Source organism: Urocampus carinirostris, chromosome 8 (assembly GCF_059441175.1).
Source record: "Urocampus carinirostris isolate Australia breed hairy pipefish chromosome 8, RoL_Ucar_1.0, whole genome shotgun sequence".
Taxonomy (NCBI): domain Eukaryota; kingdom Metazoa; phylum Chordata; class Actinopteri; order Syngnathiformes; family Syngnathidae; genus Urocampus; species Urocampus carinirostris.
In genome coordinates this window covers 15,362,119-15,386,350 of record NC_142356.1, presented here as the reverse complement: position 1 = coordinate 15,386,350, position 24,232 = coordinate 15,362,119, and the positions used below count along the sequence as shown (strand labels likewise).

The window sequence follows — 24,232 nt, the reverse complement described above, 5'->3', positions numbered from 1 at the left end:
CTTCAATAAGCTGCAGCTGGCGCCACACGGGCGGGGCCAATTGGGCGCCATGGCAACCGTGACAATTTTGCCTACCGTTTAAATCAATACCATGGTTTTTTTGTTTTTACTAGTGAAGTATTTTTTTGCAGGCTTCAAATAACACAGATTGTCTCTTTAAGTATTCGTCTATGAATCTGTCATAGAGTTAAAAAGTACATAAAATGCCATTAATAATAATGATGAAGAATTATTATGATGTGATAATTTTCATATCTTAAAAAACTAAATTGAACGTCCTGAAACTGTGGCAAGTAAGTATTTAGAAAAGAACAATGTGTTGATAAAAAAATATATTTTCAATAAAATATTTGTTCAAAAAATAGTAGTAAATAAGAAAGACAGAGTAAGAAAAGAAAGAGGTATAATTTGTTTAACGATATACAATTGAGGAATTGTTTGACATATTTCATCATGTCTATGATACTAAACAAGAATAGATGCTTGATGTTACTTAATTTCCGACCAATATAAATACATACCATATTAGTACTCACAAATAACACAAGTACTCTTGAAGCAGATATTTTCCCCGAAACAACGTCCAGCACATCCAAGTAAAGCAAAATTTCCTGAAAATTAGCTAAAATTATTATTCATTTGGGCATTTTTAAGAGTAGTTTTCTCTTGGTGAATGACATTTTTACATATAATGAAAATACGTATTTAAAAAAACAAATCAGAATGGGCAGCTAGACATTCCTTCAGTATTGATACCTTAAAATACTGTTTGATATTGGCCCAGTACCAACTCCTGGTACTGACACTCCCCACCCCGTTTAAAAAAAAATTGTGGATATTTGAGAAAATTGTCGTAAACCTACCAACAAAAAATAAATCAAATTTTACTCCAGTACATTGCAAAGGAATTACTTGGCCTAAAATGGCACAGTTCATACAATTTTAATTAAATAATTAGAGGGTACTATCGCCTACACTCTACAACATGGATTTCAATTTATTTACAAATGGAAATGTTTTCACGGTAAAATTCTTAGAAGGACAGCACTTTCATGCAGAACAAAACACCTCTCAATATTGAAACAGGAAATGTGCTTCCTATCCCATTGTGCTCAAAGGTTTAACTGCGGCCACTGGGCTCAGCACCAAAACCTTTTATTTGGATTACCAGAATTCACATGTCAATAGTATTAACTAGTTATTTCCTTGTCAACAATACTGAAATATGTCGAAATTGTATTTTATTTTTTTCATTTATCTCCAGGTACAAGAGATCAAAAAGGGATTTATCGCAATCTACTGTTAATGAGTGTAATAGACCCTCCATTCTTTCTTTTTTTTTAACATTTTTGGCCAAGGCAAAGGCCTGTGACCCACTTAAAAAAGGCCCGCGACCCATTTTGCGTCCTTCCCTACCAATTAAAAAACACTGCTCTTGCTCTTTCGCTAAAAAAAGACTCCTGTGTACTGGTCGATTTTCCCTGGGACGAGTCCATTTTACTTTCTGGCACATGTTGAAAATACTACAGTTGTATCCATCTATATGTAGTGTAAGTCCATGCTTTTTTCTGGTAATTTAAGGATGACAGACTTCTCTTATTCTAATCAACATCCGGTTCGCAATACAAGACAAGCAAAAACAAGCAGAAAAGTGAGCAGTTTAGGGTTTTTATCACAATAAAACAAATCAAATAAATCTAAATGTTCTGGGTTTATGAATCCAGAATAAGGCTATAATTATTTCACAAGTGCCCTTTGAACATTGCTGTCTATCATTTATGTAACGAAAGGGCAGAACACAGAAGTTAGTGGAAAATTCCCAACGGACCCACTTCAAACTCATCCTTGGTCTAGACTGAATCCTGTGCATAAATATATTTGAACACATGGATAATAATAGGATTATGATTATAAGGATGAAAAAACTTATTTGATGATTTGAAAAAACGCAAAGGATATGACTGGAAAACTCATACAATTATGACGATATGCAGTGAGACATTTAATATTCTGGCACGAGCCACCTACGAGCACGGAATGCGGCTTACTTTTGGTGAACGAACAAACAAGAAATTCACTTCATTGATTTTAGTAAGTGACATAAATGAAATTATCCTTTATTTAATGCCCGGAATCAAATGAAGAAATGACATCCATTTGTAATGACGTAATGATGTCACTCGGGTTTGTAAAACCCGATAATAGACTAAACTGCGAAAAGTTGCGAAAGTCCAAACACGAAATTGCGAAAGAATACCGTATTTAGGATCGTACTCTGTTATAAAGTATAACATTCGATTTAAATCAATTCCAAATGCTCCTAAAGTAATTAAAGCATTCCTTCTATGAATCAAACCAATGACCCTGTGTTAACAGTCCGGCAATGAAAATCTATGAGAATTTGCTTAAAGTGGATGTCTGGATGGAAGCCGTTTGAACCACTTTTGATTATGTGATCGTAAAGTAGCTTTTAGAACCTTGAATCTCATCTGGGATAACTGCCAAAAATAAAGGTTGGAACAGACCAGTGGAGCAATAAAAGAGAAGATAGCAAGTATAGTTTATAATCATGAGTCTTAGGGTACTGATAATTTCGGCGCAAGGACTCAAGTGATAAGTTGCCAGTTGCCACACACATAACGGTCAACTTTCAACATTAAGGTTCGGACATCATGACTTGATGATTGTATCCCCCAAAAGTTTGAAACTACGTTGTTCTGTGCTTTTGCTTTGTTTGCAAATGACTTGTTACGGTTGCCATGGCGCCCAATTGGCCCCGCCCATGTGGCGCCAACTGCGGCTCGTTGACAGATTGGCTTTCCGTCTATTTAAGCTCAGTGCTTTAAATCTTCCTTTGTCAGTCCGTCAACGAACCTCTGCCCGGCAAGACGTGGGTTCTGACTCGGTCCTGTTTCCTGTTTGTATTTCCTGTCCGGTATTGTTCCCGTTTATTTTGTCCTGTTTAATATCGGTTTCCAGTTTTGTTCCTGTCTATGTTTGTCCTGTTTATTATTCTCTCCAGTTTTCGTTCCCGTCTAGTTTGTCCTGTTTAATTTCGATATCCTGTTTCAATATCAATCCTGTCTTTCCCGTCCTGTCCGGTATCGACACCATCTGTCCGATATCTGGTCGGTCAATTTGTCACGAACCAGGGCAGGAAACAGGATTGAGAACCCAATAGCATAACGTACTCACAATTTATTAGAGGGAGGGGGAATGCGCGCACACTCGATCCGTGGATCAATGGTTGCAGAACCAAAAGAGTGGTAAAAATCAAACAAATCAGGCCAAAAAATAAAACAGGATCAAAATCAGGCAAATTCACAGACTAGGCATTTCACAAAGCTTAACAGGAGTTTTGCAGAAGTTTCACAGAAGTATCACAGACGCTCAGACCACTAACGGCTCAAGGGACCGCGTTTAAGTACTCCCAAGGAGCAATTAGTCAACGCATCTCAGCCAGTGTCCATGAGCGGGGCCAATTGGGCGCCGTGGCGACCGCGAAAGAACCCGGCGCCACCCGGCTGGGACCAAATGGGCGCCATGGCAACCATGACATAATTGGTATCGATCTCGTCGTCTCTGGCTTCCTTTCTTTCCACGCAGACCGCTGCCTAACGTGCATGACTCCCCATTTCCCGTAAAATAAAAGGCTTGTGTGAGAAACGTCACGCATTTGGGTCCTGATCCTGTTCCGTTTCATGACATGACTGTATTGATGGAATTGTAAATAGGATGGGGGCAAAGCATGTGCATAGTATGGCATCAATGTGCTCGTTTTTTTGCAACTAAAAAAATGATCCGGAATGGAGGCAACTGCGGTGAACTGGATTTGCCTTTCTTAGATAGAGTCATCTCTTATTTTTCGTGAGGATCACGTTCAAAAAAGGCCTAGAAATGGTCAAAACCCTCAAAGTAAAAACTAGAGATGTGCTTTTCGGGTCGAATCCCTGAAACGTGTGACGAGTAATTCAGATAAGTGGTTCATGACCGGCGAGTTTAAAGCCCCACGAAGCTGGTGTACTACGTGACTGATTCAGGAAATGATTTGCCAGGTTTGGGTGCAGTTAGTAATAAAAGGAGCAAAGAAACACAATTGATTCGCCTTAACTCCGTCTGACATCGAATGAATAAAATAAAAATCTAAAAGCACTTTATTCTCATTTCACATTTTTATTGTTGCACAAGCAAACACATCGACAAAGTATCACAAAACAATTCAGATTATAACACTCCCAAATGTATAGATATATATTTTTTAATTAAGAGCATGGTTTACACCACACCATTTCATTGCATGCACCAAGCATGTTATATAGTTTTCTGTCCACATGATGGCGTAGTCAAGGAAATGAATTATCCTAAAGCCCCTATGTGTGTGTGAACCATTTTTTATAGGGCTTCACTACTGTATGGGGCTTCATTTTACCATCACTAGTAGAAACCTTAATTTATTTCTCTATTCATATACTAAATACTCTATTATACATTAAAACTAAACAACAAACCCAATTCACAGGTTGAAGCATTTGTTTAGCAAATTAAAATTATATACTTGATAAATGTGTTGTTGTTTTTTTTACAAATAATGTCTGTACTGTCAAATGATAATTTTTAAAACAATCTTGGCGCATGCATTTCACTAAGGGGCAGGAATAATTTCAGGGTGAGAGATTTTGTTGAGCGGTGTAAAGTTCCAGAAGGTAGAAGGTTTTGCATGTGGCAGCAGATGGCGGTTTGGAGGAGGAAGTGAAGAAGAGGGTGGGTGAGCAATGGCTGTGCTGAACGGATTGTTAATATGTGGAGAAAGAATGCAAAGTGAGTTTCGTATGAAGGTGTGGTGGTACCAAGAGTTTTGCATAGCTCAGAGGCGTGGGGTTTGGGACTAAATGGGCATAATGGGTTAAATTTCTTTGAAATTAGCTGTTTTCTTAGTATGTGTGGAGTGGCATGACTGGATAGGTTAAGAAATGAGGAATTAAGGAGAAAAATACATGTGGTGAGAGAGCTTGCTGAGAGGGTTGATGAAAATATCTTAAGATGGTTTGAACATATGCAAAAAATGGATGAAGGCCTTTTGACTAAACGAGGATGTAGTTCATAAGTGGTGGGAAATCGAATGAGGGAAAAGCTGAAATACGGTTGAATGGATGGGGTGAAACTTGCTCTGGATGTAAGGTCGGTTAACTTAATGTAAGCAAGACTGTGTCCTGGAGATAGATGTGGATGGCGAAGGATGGTTAAGAATGACTGAAATCAAGTCATATGATGCAGAGGGGGTAAACCAATGTATGCTGTCAGGCCTCTCTGCTGATGAAGGGTTGCATGGCACAGCAACTTACCCCTTGTTGTGCTGTGGGCTTAATATTTGGTGTTGGAAAGAGAAAAGGGAGATGAATGTTTGTGAATGTGAGTGTGTTCTTGACTCCAACCCCCTCCCACGAGAGGGGTACGGATTCGGTAAATAGATAGATAGATCGATTTACATTCGACTTAACTTCCGCCCTATTTAGCCCGATCTCTGTGTCACAGCGATTTCCGTAGCCTCGCCATGCAATGCAATATCGAGACATTTCCCACATTCTGGTTGTGGCCCTCAAAGTGGCTGCCAGCTGTGGCTTGCAGCTGATCACTGATCACAATTATGTCGTTACATTCTTCACAAAGCTCCGTCGCACGCTGAGGATAAATGGCCCGATTGATGTGTGACAAAACCGCAGATGGGGATTCACAATGCCCTCCGTGTTTACGTGGAACCGGCGGGGATAATTGCCGCTACACTGCTACTTTGTCTCGACCGGCGTTATTGACCTCTCGGAACGACCCCTTGAAATCTTTCTTTATAACAGCCGTCAGGAACCAATGGCTCACGAGCCATATGCGGCTCTTTTCATGAGTTCATATGGCTCACAGATAAAACAGGACTTCTGAGAAATTTCCATTTATTGCTTCATGCAAAGCTAATTGTAGCACGAGTAAAGCCAAACAATACTTATAGTCTGATAATATATGAGTTATGTAGTTTAGAGTCAAGGTGTCACCAACAGACCCCGTTGTGGCTGTGAATTTATAAATAATCCTTTATATGGAAGCTCATTAAACAACTATGTTCAGCACTTTATGATGAAGAGCCACAGGACAAGCTCTAACCCAAAACAAATATGCAACTTTTTGAAAACAAGCTGCATATTTGTTTTCAAAACAATATTTAGGAAAAAAAGACAGCCAAAATGAGCATCAACACTCTTAAGTAACCGCAGGAGGAAGACCAATTTAAAGTGGTTTATTCATATTGAAAAAAATAAATAAAAAATAGAAACAAATATATATATATATATATATATATATATATATATATATATATATATATATATATATATATATTTTATATATATATATATTTTTTTTTAAATTACAATTAGACACATGTGATTTTAAAGGCCCGTTTCCAGTTAAAACTAAAGTATCCGTGTTGAACTCAAATCTTCACCCTCAGAATAATTATTTGTGGTGTCTCTTCTGCTTGTTCAAACATTAAAATTGCATTTTCACACAATCAGTAAACATTTAGCTTAGCGATACTGCACATTTTGTTTTTATTACCAAAGCGCTTTACAATGTGCTTCACACTTACCCATTCACACACACACTCACACAGTAATAGAGGCCATGCAGCCATGTAAGGCGCCTACCTGCTTATCAGGGGCATTAGGGATTTAGTGTCTTGCCCAAGGACACTTCGACATATAACACGGAGGAGCCTGCGAACCTGCAATCTTTTGACCCCAAGACAAGCGCTCTACCTCCTGAGCTAATGCTGTCCCCATTTAAAACAAAAATAGTCTATACTCCATCTTGCAGAACATCAAAAATCTGTAACATCTAAGCAAAGGTAAAATTCTGAACATTTTAAGAATTTCTCATTAAAACTCCAAATAATGAATCACTTAGAGCAAATTTAGATATTAGTTAATATATATTTAATTTGTTCCAACTTTTGTTGGAAAATGATGCAATTTGCCCATCTATCGATTATCTGTACTGCTTATCCTCAGTAGGGTCGCGGGGGTGGTGGAGCCCATCTCAGCTATTCTCGGGCCGTGGGCAGGGGACACTCTGAACTGGTTGCCAGCCAGTAGCATGGCACATGGAGACTGACAACTCATTCGCTCATTCACACCTAGGGACAATTTGGACCAGCCAATTAACCTGACATGAATGTTTTTGGGAATATGGGAGGAAATCGGAGTGCCCGGAGGGAACCCACGCAAGCACGGGAGAACATGCAAACTCCACACAGAAGGGTTTGATCCGATGAGCTCAAACAGTGCCGTGGACGCGGTAACCCCTCAGCCGCTGTGACACCCTGATGCAATTTATATTACATTAAAATTAAAAAGCCTCACAGTCCTCCAAACACAGGAGATGTGAAAACAAATATATAACCTTTAATAATAAATACAACTTAAAAAAATGATAATAATCCAATGTAAAAATAGTGGTGTCAAAGGGCCAGTTGGATTGGACTTTTGATTACACAAATGTGGAGCAAAATCAATTCATAAAATAAAAGAACATCAGAGAATGGGAAGTTGGACGGCCTCACCTTGTGGGACTATATTTGAAAGAATTGCATGAGATTTAATGGAAGGAATCAAATTAAAATAATTCCAAGGTGGAATGATTCAACAAGAAAAACTAATAGCATCAAAAAATAGCATTTGATGGCCTGAATTATTTTTCTACAAAATCCCTGCAAAAAAAAACATTTAAAACAAAATTTTGTTTAATTGATAAATTTAGAGTTCTTATTATTATTTTTAATAAAATCATCCATCCGACAGCTATCGCTGTATTTGTTTACCTTATTGAAATAATGTTTTAATTAAAAAGATTGTGGTGTCACGTCCTAGTCTGCTCCTAAAAGAAAACACATACTGCTTCCTATTTTCGTTTAGCCTAAATCCATGTTTGACTTACCTCCAACTGCAGCTCAGCCTACATAAGCTGTGGGGTCTTTCATCAGGGGGCGGAGCCTGTTGAATCTATGACACATCCACTAGAATTATGATTCATAATTGTGCAGCAACGCAGTTCTCCGCTATGTAAAGTGACTAGCACTGATAATCCTGAAGGCCTTGTGCGGATTATTTTAACATGGCGGTATTTTAGCATAGAAAAAAGGTCTAAATAAAGTGGATAGACATTCAGAGGGCTAAACAATTAAGTCAAGTCAAGTCATGTTTATTTGTGACGTCCTTAATCACAAGGAGTCTCAAAGGGCTATACAGACTACAGATTATCACAAACTAAAGCCTGTTATTACACCATCCCCTGATCTAAAACCTACATGAGGACAAGGAAAAACTCAAAAACCTCAACGTGAGGAAAATGAAGAAACCTTGAGATGGGACTGCACACGAGGTAATCCCCCTTCCAGGATGACCAGGCTGCAATGGATGTTGCAATAACAAATAATACACAGAAAATGTCACCGTGAAATTGTCATAATTGCCAATTTGGAACACCTGCGGCAGCTTGATTGGCACCAACAGCCCGGACAAGCTGATTGGTGGCCACACCCTTCTTAAGCCCCCGGCTTCAGTTCAGTCTTTGTCAGATCGTTGCGAGCTGTTGTGTTCCACTCAGTGAGGTTTCCTGTCCGACTCCGTCCCTGCTAAAACCTTTCCCCTGCCTGATCTTCGTTTTTGACCCGTTTCTTAACCTGACTACGCCTATTCTGCCTGCCCCTGTTACCTGACCCGTTTTGCTTCGTTTCCTGCCTGCCTCCTGCCTACGACCCCGATTACGAACTTGACATCGCCTCTGATCTCCAGCCCCGGCCAAACGACTCACCATTCCCGCCTGTCTTCGTCCGACACGGAAGTGTCACTCCCGCCTCGCTCGCTCCCGTTTTCCGTCAGTCCTCGGATCAAGCAAGCAAGCCCTACTCTCCCTCTCTTTTCAATAAAAACTGAGAAACGCATGCTATTGAGTCCTGTGTCCATTCTGGTCTGTGACAGAAATATAGGTCATTCATAAGCGATAGATTAGAAGTGTGTTTTAAGCTTAGATTTAAACAGTTCCACCGAGGTTGCAGAGCATTCCACAAAACCGGGGTCCGAATGGAGAACGCTCTTGAAGCTGCGGATCTCTTCTTGGCTCTTGGGATCACTAGTAGACCAGCGTTTTCAGAGCGAAGGCTCCGGACCGGAACATAGGGGGAAATTAAATCTGAATGATCAAATCCGGCTACCGGACTTACTGTGCGGAGTTTGTATGTTCTCCCCGTGCTTGCGTGGGTTTCCTCCGGGCACTCCGGTTTCCTCCCACGTTCCAAAGACATGCATTTTAGGTGGATTGGCCGGTCCAAATTGTCCCTGGGTGTGAATGGGCGAGCGAGTTGTCTGTCCCTGTGTGCCCTGCGATTGGCTGGCAACCAGTTTAGGGTGTCCCCTGCCCACTGCCCGATGATTGCTTGGATGGGCTCCAGCACCCCCGCGACCCTACTGAGGATAAGCTAATGAGATGAGATGAGATGATATGAGGGAGCAAGTCCATGCATGATTATGTATACTACAAACAGAAACTTAAAATCACATATCAAGCTCACAGGACTATTGTCCACTACTGGGTAGAACCATATCTCTGCAAGTTATTTTATTTAAAATCAAAACGATCAATAACCACAACTGAATGACATTTGAATTCCAATCAACAAACTCTGTGAAAAGAGAAAAGTTCCAAGGATTTAATGACAATGCACTCATGGATGAAGCAGCAACAACAAAGACCAATGATGATGAAAACTCTTGAAGCCATAGAAAGTCTTACAACGACATAAAGAGAAAAAGGAAAATGTTCTTAAAGGGATAGTGTGTAATATTTAATGCCTCCTAGAGGTACACAAAAACATTCTTCCAGTAAAAAAAAACATTGATTTGAATACAAGGCAAATATACATGAACTATCATACCGATGCTAATCTTCCTAAAATATCTTGGGTCAAGAAATTTGTATTTCCCACTTAAGTCTGCGCAACGTTTGTCCGGCATCTGCCGCCACCCATTGCCGTGTATAATTGGCCCCCGCTTGTACCAGACAATACGGTGCCATCTAGTGGTCAAATATTACACATTAGGGCTTTAAAGTAGAAGTCAGCCCTTCATAAATATCATATTTTACACACCATAAGGCGCCACAGAATATAAGGCACACCCCACAAAACTAGTCTTTTTTTATATATCTGTCATGTTTAAGGTGCACTGGAATATAAGTCTCATTGAATTTAAACTATGGCAAGAGATAGGGTATCTTGAAAAATAAAAACATTCATTTAAACTAAAATATTTTATTTCAAAGAACATGGATGTACATGTAAACGTACTTGTAAAATCAACAGTATAGAATAAAATAGAATAGAATAGAATAGAATACAATATACCTTTATTGTCATTGTTGCAAATTGGGTTGAACATATTGTGACAACGAAATTGTCACGAGACCGGACCAGATCGGAGGCAGGAGGCAGGAAGGGTGAACTCATTCGCGTTAACGATCAGTTACCTTTATTAAGGAAATAAAAGTCGTCCAACACTCAGGGACAAAAACAAAAACAGGCTTACAGGCAAACAGGAACTCAGACTAGGAATACTCACAAAACAGGCTTTTACTCAGAACGGGCAAGTATAGGTTTCCTCAAGTCAAACAGAACAGAATAATGCAAAGTAATGCAATGAACCCGCAACCGGCAATCCCCAAAACCCGCCCTTAAGAAGCACACACGCAAATTAGAAAATCTGCTACAGCCGGTGCCAAGGGGGCGGGGCCAGCCGGTCGCCACGGCGACCATGCTGGACATGACAGAAATTGGACGTGGCACTCCAGTTCACATTTTACCGAGAGGATAAAAGAAAACAAAGAAGATAAAGGAACAAAGAAGATGTTTGTATTGTCCTTATTGCAGGCTTTGTTTTCCTGCGGAGGGTGTATGAGGGGGGTGAGGGACAGACAGAGATGGCCGGATCCAACTAGATGTTTGATATTACTGTACACATGGTCCAGTGTTTTTTCCCCTGGTTGCTCAGTCCACGTATTGAATGAATTTGGGAAGTACAGTCTTTATGTGGCTTAAGAGAGTCTTCATTATTTCCTTCTCTCCTTGTCGCCATCTCAGTCGCATCCCGAACCCAAAAACAATCCACAGAGCACCCGTTGGTGATCAGCATTTCTTTGAGCTCCTCTGACATTCCTCAGAGTTTGATTTAAGTGATGAATTTCTCTTTAAAGGCAGAATGGTGGCCACTTGTGCAACCACCCTGGTTCATAGATTAGGAATTGGCACGCTTCTCGGCCTTTTGGCTAAGATCAAGTGTAGTATACTTAGCCGTTTCCGAGAATCTTAACGATACTGCATCGAGCTGATTTTTGCAATCCGGAGATGGAATAAGAGCTTGCTCTGTCCACTCCACGCATCGGCCCGGTATTGCAGTACCTCCGGGAACGGTGCCTTCGCAATGATCGCAGCAAGGCTTCAGGGCTAGGACCTTAGCTTGGCCTTTTGGCTGAGAGTAAGTGTCCCGGCTCATAGGCTTTGTAGCGTATTATGAACTGACCGATAACGGATAATGGATAATGAATAACGAAGATAGAACAATAACCCTTAAAAATCCCCCCCCCCCCTTGCTGTTTCAGTGACTGCACACACCAGCCTATCACAGGGTCGCACACAGTCACGCGCAGCCGATCCACAAATCACTACTAACTTGTCCCCATGATAGCAATTGCTTTCTGAAATGAAATGAAATTATCTGCATTTATATAGCGCTTTTCAAGTCAATGACTTCCCAAATGCTTTACAATGTGCTCCACATTTCCCAATAGCGGCCTTGCAGCCATGTAAGGCGCGAACCTGCTTATTGGGGGTATTAGGGGTTCAGTGTCTTACCCAGGGACACTTCGACATGTAACACGGACGAGCCGGGATTCGAACTGGGATCCCTTGATCCCAAGATGAGCGCTCTACCTCCTGAGCTACTGCTGTCTGCTCAGAACACAATGCACGATACGTTGATATCAATAACAACGGAGACAATTCAATTCAAAACCGAAGTGCTAATTAACAAGGGGTCTTCGTGTATGCAAATCGATAAGTGTGACTATTTTCCCCAAAAATATCTGACTATCTTCTTGCTACAGAGGGAGCCCTATACCACGTCATCTCTGGAGTCGGCCGAGCCGACGAATACAGTACATCAAAGCCATTTATACAAAGTGCCTTTTGATCTCTACTCAATTCAAAGGATCTGACTCTTCATATTCTCGTAAATGTCCAACAATTTCTCCACTTTTTTGTTCAATGCCCAGCAGCAAATATGCGAGGATCTCTGTTTGTCTTTCTGTGTGACGCTTTAATCATTAACCAAGCGTACTCTGGGACGGAAGTGCATTGTAAAAAACGAAACAGAAAAGCGATTCGGTGTTTTTATCTTTCTGCACTCTACTGAACACGTCTTCAATTTTGCAGTGGGACCAATGATGACGTTATCACGGCTGCTCCTTATTGTCGGTTTCCTCACTCTATTGCCCAATGCAACACAAGGTATTTATCTATCTTAATACTCATTTATTTTTGGTACCCTCTCGGTTTGCTATTACAACGAAAGGGTTGTTCTGTGTGGATGTAACGTCTGGCACGTTTCTTCGACAACCCTTTTAGAAAATAACCTGTTAGTGTTGAAATATTACTGTTGGAATAACGCTGTTGTTGCTTTGGCATCAGGAAACAATAAATCCCACATGATTGGCAAACCTTTCTGTATGCTTTTAAAATGAATTCAAATGTCAAGATTCATTTCAGGGTATCACAGTGGAAAACTAGACAGAAACAAAAGAGTACCACCGTTTTCAGAGTTGAAACAAGGTTTTACATTGTTAAAATAACACTGGGATGGAGTGTATTTCTAAATCAGAGAGCCGGGTTAAGTCTTGCTTTCAAAAGTAGATATTGACTATTCTAAAAGTAGTAAGGAAGTTGACTTGCTAAGACCTGGATTTAGTTGAGTTAACCACAAGACTACTCAACCAAGTTAAGTAAGTAGTGACTTACTTACATCCTAAACGAGCCTCATGTGTATTATTAGTCCATTTACAATGGATGCAACATTTATATCCATTTATATAGTGTGTCAGTCCATGCTTCTACAGAAAACCTTGCATACAGAAACAAAAAAGTGCTACAAAGAGCAAGAAATAATGCAAACTACAAAGACTCAAAGTGACCAAACCGCACCATTTTTTGCCCAGCCTTTTATAAGGTTCATGGTATTGGGGGGTCTTCGTCACAACAAGAATGTGGACAAGGATATCAGCTCCCTCCTGTTATCTGAACTAAAGACAAATTTCTCTCCTTTTAGAGTAATGAAAAATTAACTTTTATATAATTGTCAGAGCCCGAACAGGCGGTGGACCCAGACACGTAACATATTCACACAAGCTTTATTTTATGGGAACGGAGCAGTCATGCGCGGGAACACAAACGGCAGCTGGGTAGAAGAGATCAAAACCGGACAGGACAGACTGGATCGATACCAGATACACAAGCAGATACTGGCCAAGGCGGGACAGACGGTATCGATACCAGATACTGGAGCAAGATACCAGACAGGACTACACAGACGGGATTGATACAGAATACTGGAGACTGGAGCAAGATACCAGACAGGACGAGACAGGTGGGATCGATACCGGATACTGGAGCAAGATACCGGACAGGACGAGACAGGCGGGACGAGCAGGATACCGGACAGAGTAAAAATACAAGTCTTGCAAGTGCAGAGGTTCGTTGACGGACTGTCAAGGCGTGAATGAGTGCACTGAGTTTAAATAGGAGGGAAGCCAATCAGGCAACGAGCAGCAGCTGGCGGCAAACGGGCGGGCCCAAGTGAGGACAATGGGCAACCTTGACAATAATAGTTCATGTAATTTTTCTTATATTATATATATATATATATATATATATATATATATATATATATATATATATATATATATATATATATATATATATATATATATATATATATATATATATATATATACCGTATTTTCCGCACTATAAGGCGCACCGGGTTATAGGGCGCACCCCCAAAATATAGTTTTTGGTCCTATATTTTCCATACATAAGGCGCACCGGATTATAAGGCTCTACAATGGGAACGTCGACAAAACAGTCAGATAGTTGAGTCAAACTTGTTACCCCCTTAACATTCCGAAAGCTTGCAAAGAAGCAAATATATATATATATATATATATATATATATATATATACATATATGTAAAGGAACAGAGGAAGAAGAGGAAGAAAGAAAGAAAAATTGCCAAAAATAAAAAACGGAAAAAAATAAACAGGGGCAAAGGGAAGAAGAAAGACCAAAAGATGACTTGGAAAGTACACGATGTATGCAGAAATCTGCAGATTGGGTCCGTAGAAAAAAATCTGCGATACATAGTGTATGTAAAAGACAAACCGTGATATGGTAAGGGGACACTATTTGATTTTTCAAAGTGACAATCAGAAAGTGTGACAAGACTCATTTCTTATTTGTACATTGTTTTGCAGGATTGGCGAGTGTCAGCAATGTAACAGCCGAGTGTGGCAAGCCGGTACAAATACGCTGCAACGCGTCCCTCTGGAAGCACGATCTGTCAATCAAACATATGGAATGGTACCAAAACCAAAAGCCTTTGTGTGCAGTGAACAGCGCTGGGGAATTGAACCATAGCAACACTACAAAAAGCCACTTCCGATGCGAGTATACAACAGGACAGCTGTCGCTGATTTTCGACAAAGTGCGGCCGAATGATAGCGGCGCCTCAAACCGCTACATGTGTAAATTACGTACCAACCGGGGAATATCTCATGGACACAGCTGGATAAAACTGCAAGGTCAGTTAACATCAATTTCTTATTCTATATACATTTGGAGGTCATGGCTTGAGTTGTTTGTTGCTAATTGCAAGTCAAAAGATTCACCTAGCTAATAACAGTGAACAATGCTGGGAATCTGGATATTGATTCAATCCAGAGTAGTATCAATCAATAACGATCCGTTAACGATAATTTTTGCTTGGAAATGTCCTTGTCATTGAATAATTAAACCCTACCCCTTGAATGAGTTTCCATAAATACAGCACGCAGATAGGGAGGGCACTTAGATTTGGCGCAATCTTCTACCTGCCAGGCAGGATGCAGCAGTAGGCCAGGTAGGAGGAGAGGAGCTAAAAGGGTGCCTGTCAGTCATGACTCAAGAGTAACTTCGTTTGGCAGAGGGTGCTGGGGGAGAGAGAAGGACTGCGCTATCTAAATAGAAAAGCAGAACTTAAATTGGTGGAGAAGGGAATATCGATCTCAGGACAATAGTATTGAGCCGAGCCAAAAACTCTGTATCAATAATATCGATATTGGCATCAATCCGCTCACCACTACTAGCTACTGCTTTTGCTAGATATGAAGCAAGTCGGTAATTATCTTCATCTACGTGGTAGCAATGACCTAAGAGCCATGCTAATTGCTTTGATAATCTAAGATTCACACAGAAATAAAACTCTTTGACAGTCGACTAGACTTTTCGGAAACATACATACAACTTTAAACAGAAACATAAGATGGAAAATAACAAGCGCTAGTGCTGTATAGGACATCTAACCTCCTTGACTAAGCTGGAAAAAAAGAACTGAATTATTATAGCTATTCCTTTCTCTATGCCAGACCAGAAGGAGGAGGCTAAAATGTAGGATCTCAAAGTCCTTAGGAAGCACACAGGTTTTTGTAGTGAATCAAGAAAGAGAAAGGCATTGTAGAAGGGAGTTCAGCCAATAGCATATTGGCATTTTCATGATGCTGTGATGCAAACCAATAGCAGACAAGTATTTTAGATTTCGTCGACCAATAGCAGATAGGTGTCTTAGAGACAAACACAGCAATGTTGGAACTTTGGCCCAGATAATGTTGCATCGTGGGAAAAATACCTCAAAGAGGGGTTAAAAAATATCTTGCTCCACACCAAAAAGTGAAAACTTCATAAAGTGGGGTCGCCGTATGGCTTGGTTTTACTGTATATGATTTGAATCAAAGAAACAGACCAGGAATAGAAACTACACACCGAGGTTTAACAATAATTACACATAGTGACAGATTTTCAATTGCTTTGTGAATGAACCAAAAGAGTTACAATAAATAATAAGACATACAAAGGGCTAACACTTAAAATAAGCCTGGACTTAGATTGCAGAGAAAAAGTATTTGCCCACTTTGTGATCTCTGTGTGCTTTTATAAGTTTTCAGGTCAACAAACCATTTTCAATATCACACAGAGGAAATACAGAATGCAGTTTTGAAATTTTGATTCCATTTATGTAAGGAAGTAATTGCCCCCTGAACCTAATACCGTGTTGGGCCACCTTTGGCAGCAAAGACAGAAATCGAATATTTACAATAAGTCTTCCATAACGCTGTGGAGGAAATCTGAAACCACTCTTCTTTGCAATTTTTTTATCAATTTGAAACAATGGCGGGTTTGTAGCATGAACTGCCCTGTTAAGGTCAACCAAAAAAATCTAAATTGGATTTAAATCCGAACTTTGACTTAGTTACTCCAGAACCCTCATTTAGTTTTTTTTAGCCATTCAGAGGTGGACTTGCTGGTGTGTTTCAAATCGTTGTCCTGCTGCATGATCCAAGAGCGCTTTAGTTTGTGGACACAAACTGATGGCCGGACATTCTTCATCAGAAGCTTCTGGTAAACAACAGAATTTATTATTCTGTCAACCACAGCAAGTTGGCCAAGAAACTTGAGGCTTTGCTGGCCTCAGTTAAGGTCAGTGTTCATAAGTCCACTATAAGAAAGACACTGGCCAAAAATGGCAACTGTGAGAGAGTTCCCTGACGAAAACCAGTGATGTTACAAAAGAACACAAAGAGTCATTTCATTTTGCCAAAAAGCATCTTAATTATCCTCAAGCCTTTTAGAGGAACATTACGGGGACTGATGAGTCAAAAATTGAAATTTTCTTGAAGCCCGTCACGTAAAAAAGAGACAGCATTCGACACAAGGAACATGATGCATACAGTAAAGCATGGTGCTTGCAGTGTGATGGTCTGGGGCTGCTTTGCTGCTTCAGGACCAGGACAACTTGCTGTGGTTGACGGAATATTCAATTCTAATGTTTGCCAGAAGATCCTGAAGGAGAACATCTAACCATCAGTTCATACCCTCAAACTTAATGTTTCTTGGATTAGGCAGCAGGACAACAGTCAGAAACAACCCAGCAAGTCCACCTCTAACCAGCTCAAATCAAAATAAAGCGGGTGTAACCTTAAAAGGGGAAGTTCAGGTTAGAAAAAATCTCCAAAATGGCAGATATGAAACATTTTTGCAAAAGAAGAATGGGCCAAAATATTTCCAAAGCGTTGTCAAAGACTCACTATTAATTACCGTAAACGTTTGATTTCTGTCATCACTGCCAATGATGGCCCAACAGACTATTAGGTTCCAGGGGCAATTAATTTTTCACATTGTTAAATATTTGACCATGGCCAACCCAAATGCCTAAACACCCAAACAAGTTGAGCATCTCGGCACCCAAGTTGCTCATGCTTTCGTCCCTCCGGATGAATTGGGACACAAAAAAGCGGTCGTGTCACTTGGTTCAGGGTGACACAACAGACTCTTCTGTTCAACAGCAGGGCCCGACAGCTTTCACTGGTTTACCCCTGCCGCATCATACTGGTGCCCTTCCCATTCCTTAGAACATGTCTTAACATCCCACTATCCTTTCACAACACCTCTCCACTCATTCCTATCACCAACAAGAGCTAAGCTTCCACTACATCCTGGAGGGCACTTATAAAATCATCCATCTACGTCAATCGCGGCCTTCCACTTGTTCTCCTTCCATTTACTTCTGCTCTAAACACTCCCGTTAAAATGAATCTGCTTTAATAGTGAATTGATCTAAATCTGTAGTAACCCATTCTAAAATAACCCAAAACAAATAAAGTGTGTGCTCAATAACTGGTACTGTAATGCAATAATTGTTAATAAAAAAATAAATATTTGATTTGATCAATACTGTTTCTGCTATCTACTTATAATATTTTGTGCCCGTTTTTGCCACTGGGAGGCAGTGAAGGCTCATACTATATGACTACAAGTATTATTGTGTGAGATTCAATAGTTAGTAAGAAAAATGTAGTAAAATCTTAAATCTAAAAATGTTTTGAACCATCGGCAGGTAGTTTTGTTCTTGTTCAGTATTATTTACAGTTTTTATCCCATTCTACTCTAAATATTGGTTTTCGTATTTTATTCGATAAAACTACAACTGTCATGATTATTGATGTGACTCAGCTGTGCCCGCTCCTTTGGCGCCAACTGCCGCGGATTCTTATTGGCTCCTGATCAGTATTTGTACCCAGTCCTGTCTGTCCCCTTTTATCAGTCCGTCTGCGAACCTCAGTGAATACTAGGCAAGCCTTTTTCGACCCAGACTCCTACCTGTCCTGCTTCCCCGGGTTCGACCAATTTTTGATACTGACCACGTCTACTCTCCCGTCCCGGCTTTCAACCTCTTTTTGTGCCCGACCACGTTTTCTCTCCTATTCTGGCTTACGACTCGCTTCCGACCCCGACCACGTGTTTGCTCTCCTAACCCGGCTATTGACTCGTTTTTTTCGCCCCCAACTCCGCCATCGCTCGCCACGGAAGATCCACTTCCGCGTTCAGAGCACAATCCGAGTATCAGAGCGACCTGCTTCCCGCGTCCAGCAATAACCGGATTGTGGGCGGAACCCTTTCTCTTTCTTCCAATAAAACTTGTGAGAAATGCAACACAATTGGGTCCTGTCTCCGTTCTGGTCTTGGCAAACAACTTGAGACTATTTACATGCTGTTTATAAAAAGTTAAAAACTAATAAATTTATATTTTATTACAAATAAATTACATAATATATTTGGATTAAACATGTCATTTTTAATATGGTCACCTACATCTGGGATTATTTTATTTTAACGATATCCAACTGAAGTAAGATGTAGCCCTACGGGTGTGTTGTTTTGTGTCCCGGCTGACATTTGTAGAAGCCGAAACTGCTCGAACCTTTCCAACGTTAGTCATCGGTTGCACACTAAATGTCCAGTATTGATTTTTGCTGCTACAGTTAAGTGCCTGTCTGATCCTCAAGGATTTTTTTTTTTTGCTTCATGGAGAAAATTGCTACCTAGAAACATAAATTATGCCTTTTAAATCCTCAATCGATTTTAAGCGTAGATAGTTTACATGTAACAACTGTAGTTACAAAGCCAGGGCGTTTTAATTACAACTTTTTTACTTGGAGTTGAATGATAATTGTCAGGACCAGAACGGAGAAAGGACCCACTTGTGTTACGTTTCTCTCAGTTTTATTGGAAGAAAGCAAAGGGTTGCCCCCACGATCCGGTGATCGCTGGGCACGGGAAGCAGGTCGCTCTGAATGCGGAAGTGGGACTTCCGTGGCGAGTGATGGCGTGTTGGGAATGCAGAAACGTGGTCGGGGACGGAAGCGAGACTTAACCCACGAAAGGAGAGTAGACGTGATCGGGGACAAAAAAGGTCGAAAGCCGGGATGGAAGAGTAGACGTGTTCAGGATCAAAAACGGGTCAAAGCTGGGGAACAGACAGGAGCAAAAAACAGTTTGGAGTCAGGGTCAAAAAAAGGCTTGCCTAGTGTAAAGTGAGGTTCGCAGACGGATTGACAACAAGGGACAGAATTAATAAATTGTGTGTTTTGTTTCAAACGGCCTGTTTATTGATTCCATTTTCTTTGGATTAGTAATTCATTTCAGAACTCAAAGAACTCAAAGTAATAAGGTGTTTTTTTATCAGTGTAGGAAATTCTAGCATCCTTGGGGAAAAAAATATTTAAAGTGGAGCACAGGCAACACCTAAAGACAAATTTGTTGACTGATTGCAGTAAAGAATAATTTGTTTCAATCCTAACGATTTTCAAAATTAAAGCTAGAAAAATCCCTACAGACACAATACAAATAACAAATAGCAGTAAGTTAAAAAAATAAAAAGTATACATGTCAAAATACAAAGCTATATACAAGGTTTCGAATTTTAAAAAAAATTGCAAACTATACCCGGAATCGAAACGAAGCAATTTTGCATTATTTGGCAAAAGGCAGAGGGGTTGGACAGGGTAGGGTAGGGAGAGGGTTCAGAGTCCTGACAGCCAGATGGAAAAAGCTGTCCTTGAGCCTGCTAGTCCTGGCTTTGAGACTCTGCAGTCTTTTTAAGGTCGATGAGGCTGTGAGATGGGTGGTTGGGGTCACCAGAAATCCTAAAGTGATAATGACTTTGCTGCTTATAGCTGCTGTGGGACTATTGATTCCTCAAATCAATGCAATATTTTGAATGCAGTCATGGTAACAAAGACTTCAACATAAATGTCTGCTCTTCAGAATGCTGCAGGTCTGTCCGAGGCGTTTTGTCCAAAGAGGGCCCCGTCTGCACATTCAGCAACGTTTACCCGGATGCAGACGTTCTGTGGTCGCACACTTACCAAAGCCAAGAACCTTTAAAGGAGAACACTTTCAAAAGTGTGGAAGAAGGTGGCTGGGTCACCATTCGCAGTCAACTGGAAGGGATTCCCCTGGGGGCCTTCAATTGTACTCTGAAAAGCATCAACACCGGAAGAGAAATCGCATGCAATTCGTCCGAGGATGCCGAAGTCCGACATGCGAATGCCATAACACCTCAGCATTTCACGCACAAGGTCGAGAATAGTGCCGGATCTCTTGACCCATTGGTGATGAATCTGTTGATATCGTTTCTAATTGTTGTCATGTGGAACTGAAGGTTTTGCTGAACTAATTCTGGTGTATTGAGTATGACAAACATTATCCTAACCTTTGTTTAGTTAAGCTGAGATCCGTTTGCTATGCAAAATTACCTCACATAACACTATTCATCAATAGCAAAAAAAAAAGCCCAGTGGCCCACTATGCCTGTAAAGGACTGGAGGAAACCCTCATGAATATCTATTTCCCACTTTCTTCATTCGTTGCCATAAAGTATCAATATGTTTTAAAAGCATTTTCCCTACTGGCAAAACACAAAAATATTTTTATGTTTTATTTTAACAAAATATTATAAAGGCTTTGGTGCCGCTAATTCGTAAGTATCAAGCCTCTTGAAATGATTTCAGTATGATAAATCACAACTAGATGGCAGGAGTGGCTTGGATCAGATCTTAGTCCACACACCCACTGGCTAATTTTGCTTCCTGTATCCAGCGTATGACAGTGTATAGGTCGCCCATGTGGCAGATACGCGCAGTTTGGTGAGAAAAGCGAAGGTATAAATACAGACAGCTTTATTCCTTCTAAAAAAAAGGCAGCGGGATGGCATTTCATGCACATCCACAATGGCCATGGTGACCAAAATCATTTGATCATATGTGACTGCAAATATTGTATGCTGAAAAGTTGCAAAATGCATGCATCTTTCATGCATGAGTTCAATGTCCTTGCAAAGTGCTTTTGTGTTTATAAAAAGTACTTTTTAGATATTGGGAATATCACAAATGCTAAAAAACTCTTAAAGAAAGGTTTTGCTTGAAATGCATCCTTTCACAATAAGCAGTTTTTCTCAGTTTTCTTTATTTTCAAGAAACTAAGCAATCCACAGCTGTTGTTTACTAAACAATAGTAAAGGCTAGAAAGATATTTTTTGTAATGAAAGATGAGGGTTCAAGTTTTCATTTGATATGTCCTATGTAGAGGTAAGATCTTAGGCCTCGGGCCAAACCCAGCTCGAACCCAACTGGAAATTGGTGTTGTCCGGCAATACTAACAGCTTCTCCCGCAGTTTAAGATCCATCAAGTGCTCAGCTAGCTGGTCTCTAATCATCTCATTGTCCAAATATTCAAACCTGCAGAGGCTGGCTATGCCCTGGAGGTCAGCGATGTAATAGTGGACTTACTCTCCGGGCCGCTGTTGACGGTGCCGGAAGATAATCCGCCGCACCATGACACTCTGTGGAGCAGGGAAGTGTCCTCGGAGCAATGCAATACAGTCCACAAAATTCCTGGCAGGTCTGAAGGTCCAAAATGATGGTTTGGCCCATCACTGCCCAGGCTATGGATTAGCATTGCACGTCGCTAGCGTCAGAATTCCTGGTGGCTACAACAAAAGTTTCAAAAAATTATAACCAGCGGAGTCACGGGACTGGCTAGCCCTACAGGGCAAGGAACGCAGAAAGGGGCGAAGTTCCATCCTTGTCACCAATTATATGTTCAATAATTGGAAACAGGCTCTGTAGTCACTGTTGTTTGTTAGCAATAACCATTCTTTTCGGCAACCGCACACTCAATAGCCTTGACGTCATGCCGTGGTAAAATTACCCCGTTGCTGTGTTTTCAAGCCTTACACTCGTCATGGTTTCTGTGTTTTCTTTTCTTTGTCAAGGATTTGCGCAGCAACATGCACGGCTGTGGCGCGTCCAGGATGCTAGTACCCCCGCTACTGTGATAAACGTGTAATTGTCGGCCAAAGTCACACTTTCCTCCTCCTCCGCCCTCCCCCTTATCTTCGGAGTCCTTCAATCAAATCTGGTTAATTTTTCGGGCTCGGGCTGGGCCAGGCTTTAATTCCCACGGGCCGGGTCGGGCTAGATTTTTTTAGTCCGGATCTTACTTCTAGTCTTGTGCCTATTTAGCTACTGAACTAAATGTTCTGTAAGTTAAAATGGCAAACATTGGCTTGCACCGGCACTTCCCATTTATAAGAAACGTCCAGTTAAATTAAATTAGTTAAATTTCACTGGTAAACAATTTTTTACTTTTGAATGTTGTCCAGATTTTTACAACTGATGTATATATTGAATGAGGAATTAACATCCATCAGGTCATGTTTGTGTAGTAGGTTGATTTTTTTTTATTTTTTAATGCTCTGTGTGGCAAAATTGATCATATATTTGTGGAATCATCATCTCTTTTTTGACAATACATGTTATCCTACATGATCGTAAGTAAGGTTTTCAAGTTAAAACTGCCTAAAAGCACTCCAAGACTTGTAGGAAAGAGACAAACGATGCAAGAAATCTCCAGCTTACTCGCTAAAAAAGCCTAGTGCGTATTTGTTAATTTCTCCAGTACACTTCTATTTTATTTTCTACCCTCATGGCAAAATGTGTCAAGTATTTACAGTGCTGTTCAAAATAATGGCATTGTAATGTGACTTATCAGAAAATCTCAGGTTTTTTTTTTATTATTTTTTTTCGTTACATTCCAAACATGTTAACAATAGGTACAATAGATGATCAGAAAACAAACAAGAAAACGAACAGCATTAATAATGGGCATGCTTTGAAGGCTGTGCAATTGGGCATATAGTACAAAGGGGTGTGTTAAAGAAAATAGCAGTGTCTGCTGTTGACTGTACAAACTCAAAACAATTTTCCCATAAAAGGTAGGATTTAGCATCATTGAAGCATTAACAGTGTCACGGTTGCCATGGCGCCCAATTGCCCCTGCACACATGGCACCAGCTGAGGCTCGTTGACGGATTGGCTTCCCTTCTATTAAAGCTAAGTGTTCTCACTCACCCTTTGTCAGTCTGTCAACGAACCTCTTGACTCTGTCCGGTTTCCTGCTTGTGTTTCCTGTTTGGTATTGTTCCCATCTATTTTGTCCTGTTTAATATCGATCTCCAGTTTCGTTCCCGTCTAGTTTAATTTTGATCTCCAGTGTTTGATATCTATCCTGTCTGTCCTGTTCTGTCCCGTATCGACCCCACCTGTCCGATATTTGCTCGTGCAATTGGTAGCGATCTCGTCACCCTCTGGCTTCCTGTCATTCCACGCCAGACTCCTGCCTTACGTCTTCTGCCCAACAATCGCCGAATCACTGGCGTTTGGGATTAACGTGCATGACTGCCCCATTTCCCGTAAAATAAAAGCTCTTGTGAGAAACGTCATGCATCTAGGTTCTTCTCCTGGTCCGGTTCATGACAAACAGCACTGTATATAGTGGATGTTACCTTTGTGTTCATCCATATATAGTGTAAGTCTTTGCTTTCACATTGCCACATACGAGGACATCTTGTCACAAACGTGAACCAGCAAAAGAGCGCACTTTTGAAGAACTGAGAAGGAAACAAGCGCAATATCTTTTTGATTTTGGTGAGT

At 40.6% G+C, this 24,232-nt stretch overlaps 1 protein-coding gene and 1 pseudogene across 1 annotated transcript; both read left to right on the top strand.

Moving 5' to 3' along the window:
- Positions 1 to 11,341: 11,341 nt before the first annotated feature.
- LOC148360809 (U2 spliceosomal RNA) lies at positions 11,342 to 11,516 on the top strand (annotated as a pseudogene).
- A 968-nt stretch (positions 11,517 to 12,484) lies between these two features.
- LOC148360808 (uncharacterized) lies at positions 12,485 to 23,649 on the top strand. The gene is made up of 3 exons (XM_088343053.1): positions 12,485 to 12,601; positions 14,621 to 14,947; positions 20,505 to 23,649. Exons 1-3 carry the CDS (start codon positions 12,535 to 12,537, stop codon positions 20,897 to 20,899), a joined length of 789 nt encoding a protein of 262 aa, XP_088199179.1. The 5' UTR covers positions 12,485 to 12,534; the 3' UTR covers positions 20,900 to 23,649.
- The last annotated feature ends 583 nt before the right edge of the window (positions 23,650 to 24,232 follow it).

Coding starts and splice junctions, on each gene's coding strand:
- LOC148360808 (XM_088343053.1), top strand. CDS start 12,535: ATGATGACGTTATCACGGCTGCTCCTTATTGTCGGTTTCCTCACTCTA. Junction 12,602..14,620: donor ATTGCCCAATGCAACACAAG/GTATTTATCTAT, acceptor ATTGTTTTGCAG/GATTGGCGAGTGTCAGCAAT. Junction 14,948..20,504: donor CAGCTGGATAAAACTGCAAG/GTCAGTTAACAT, acceptor TCTGCTCTTCAG/AATGCTGCAGGTCTGTCCGA.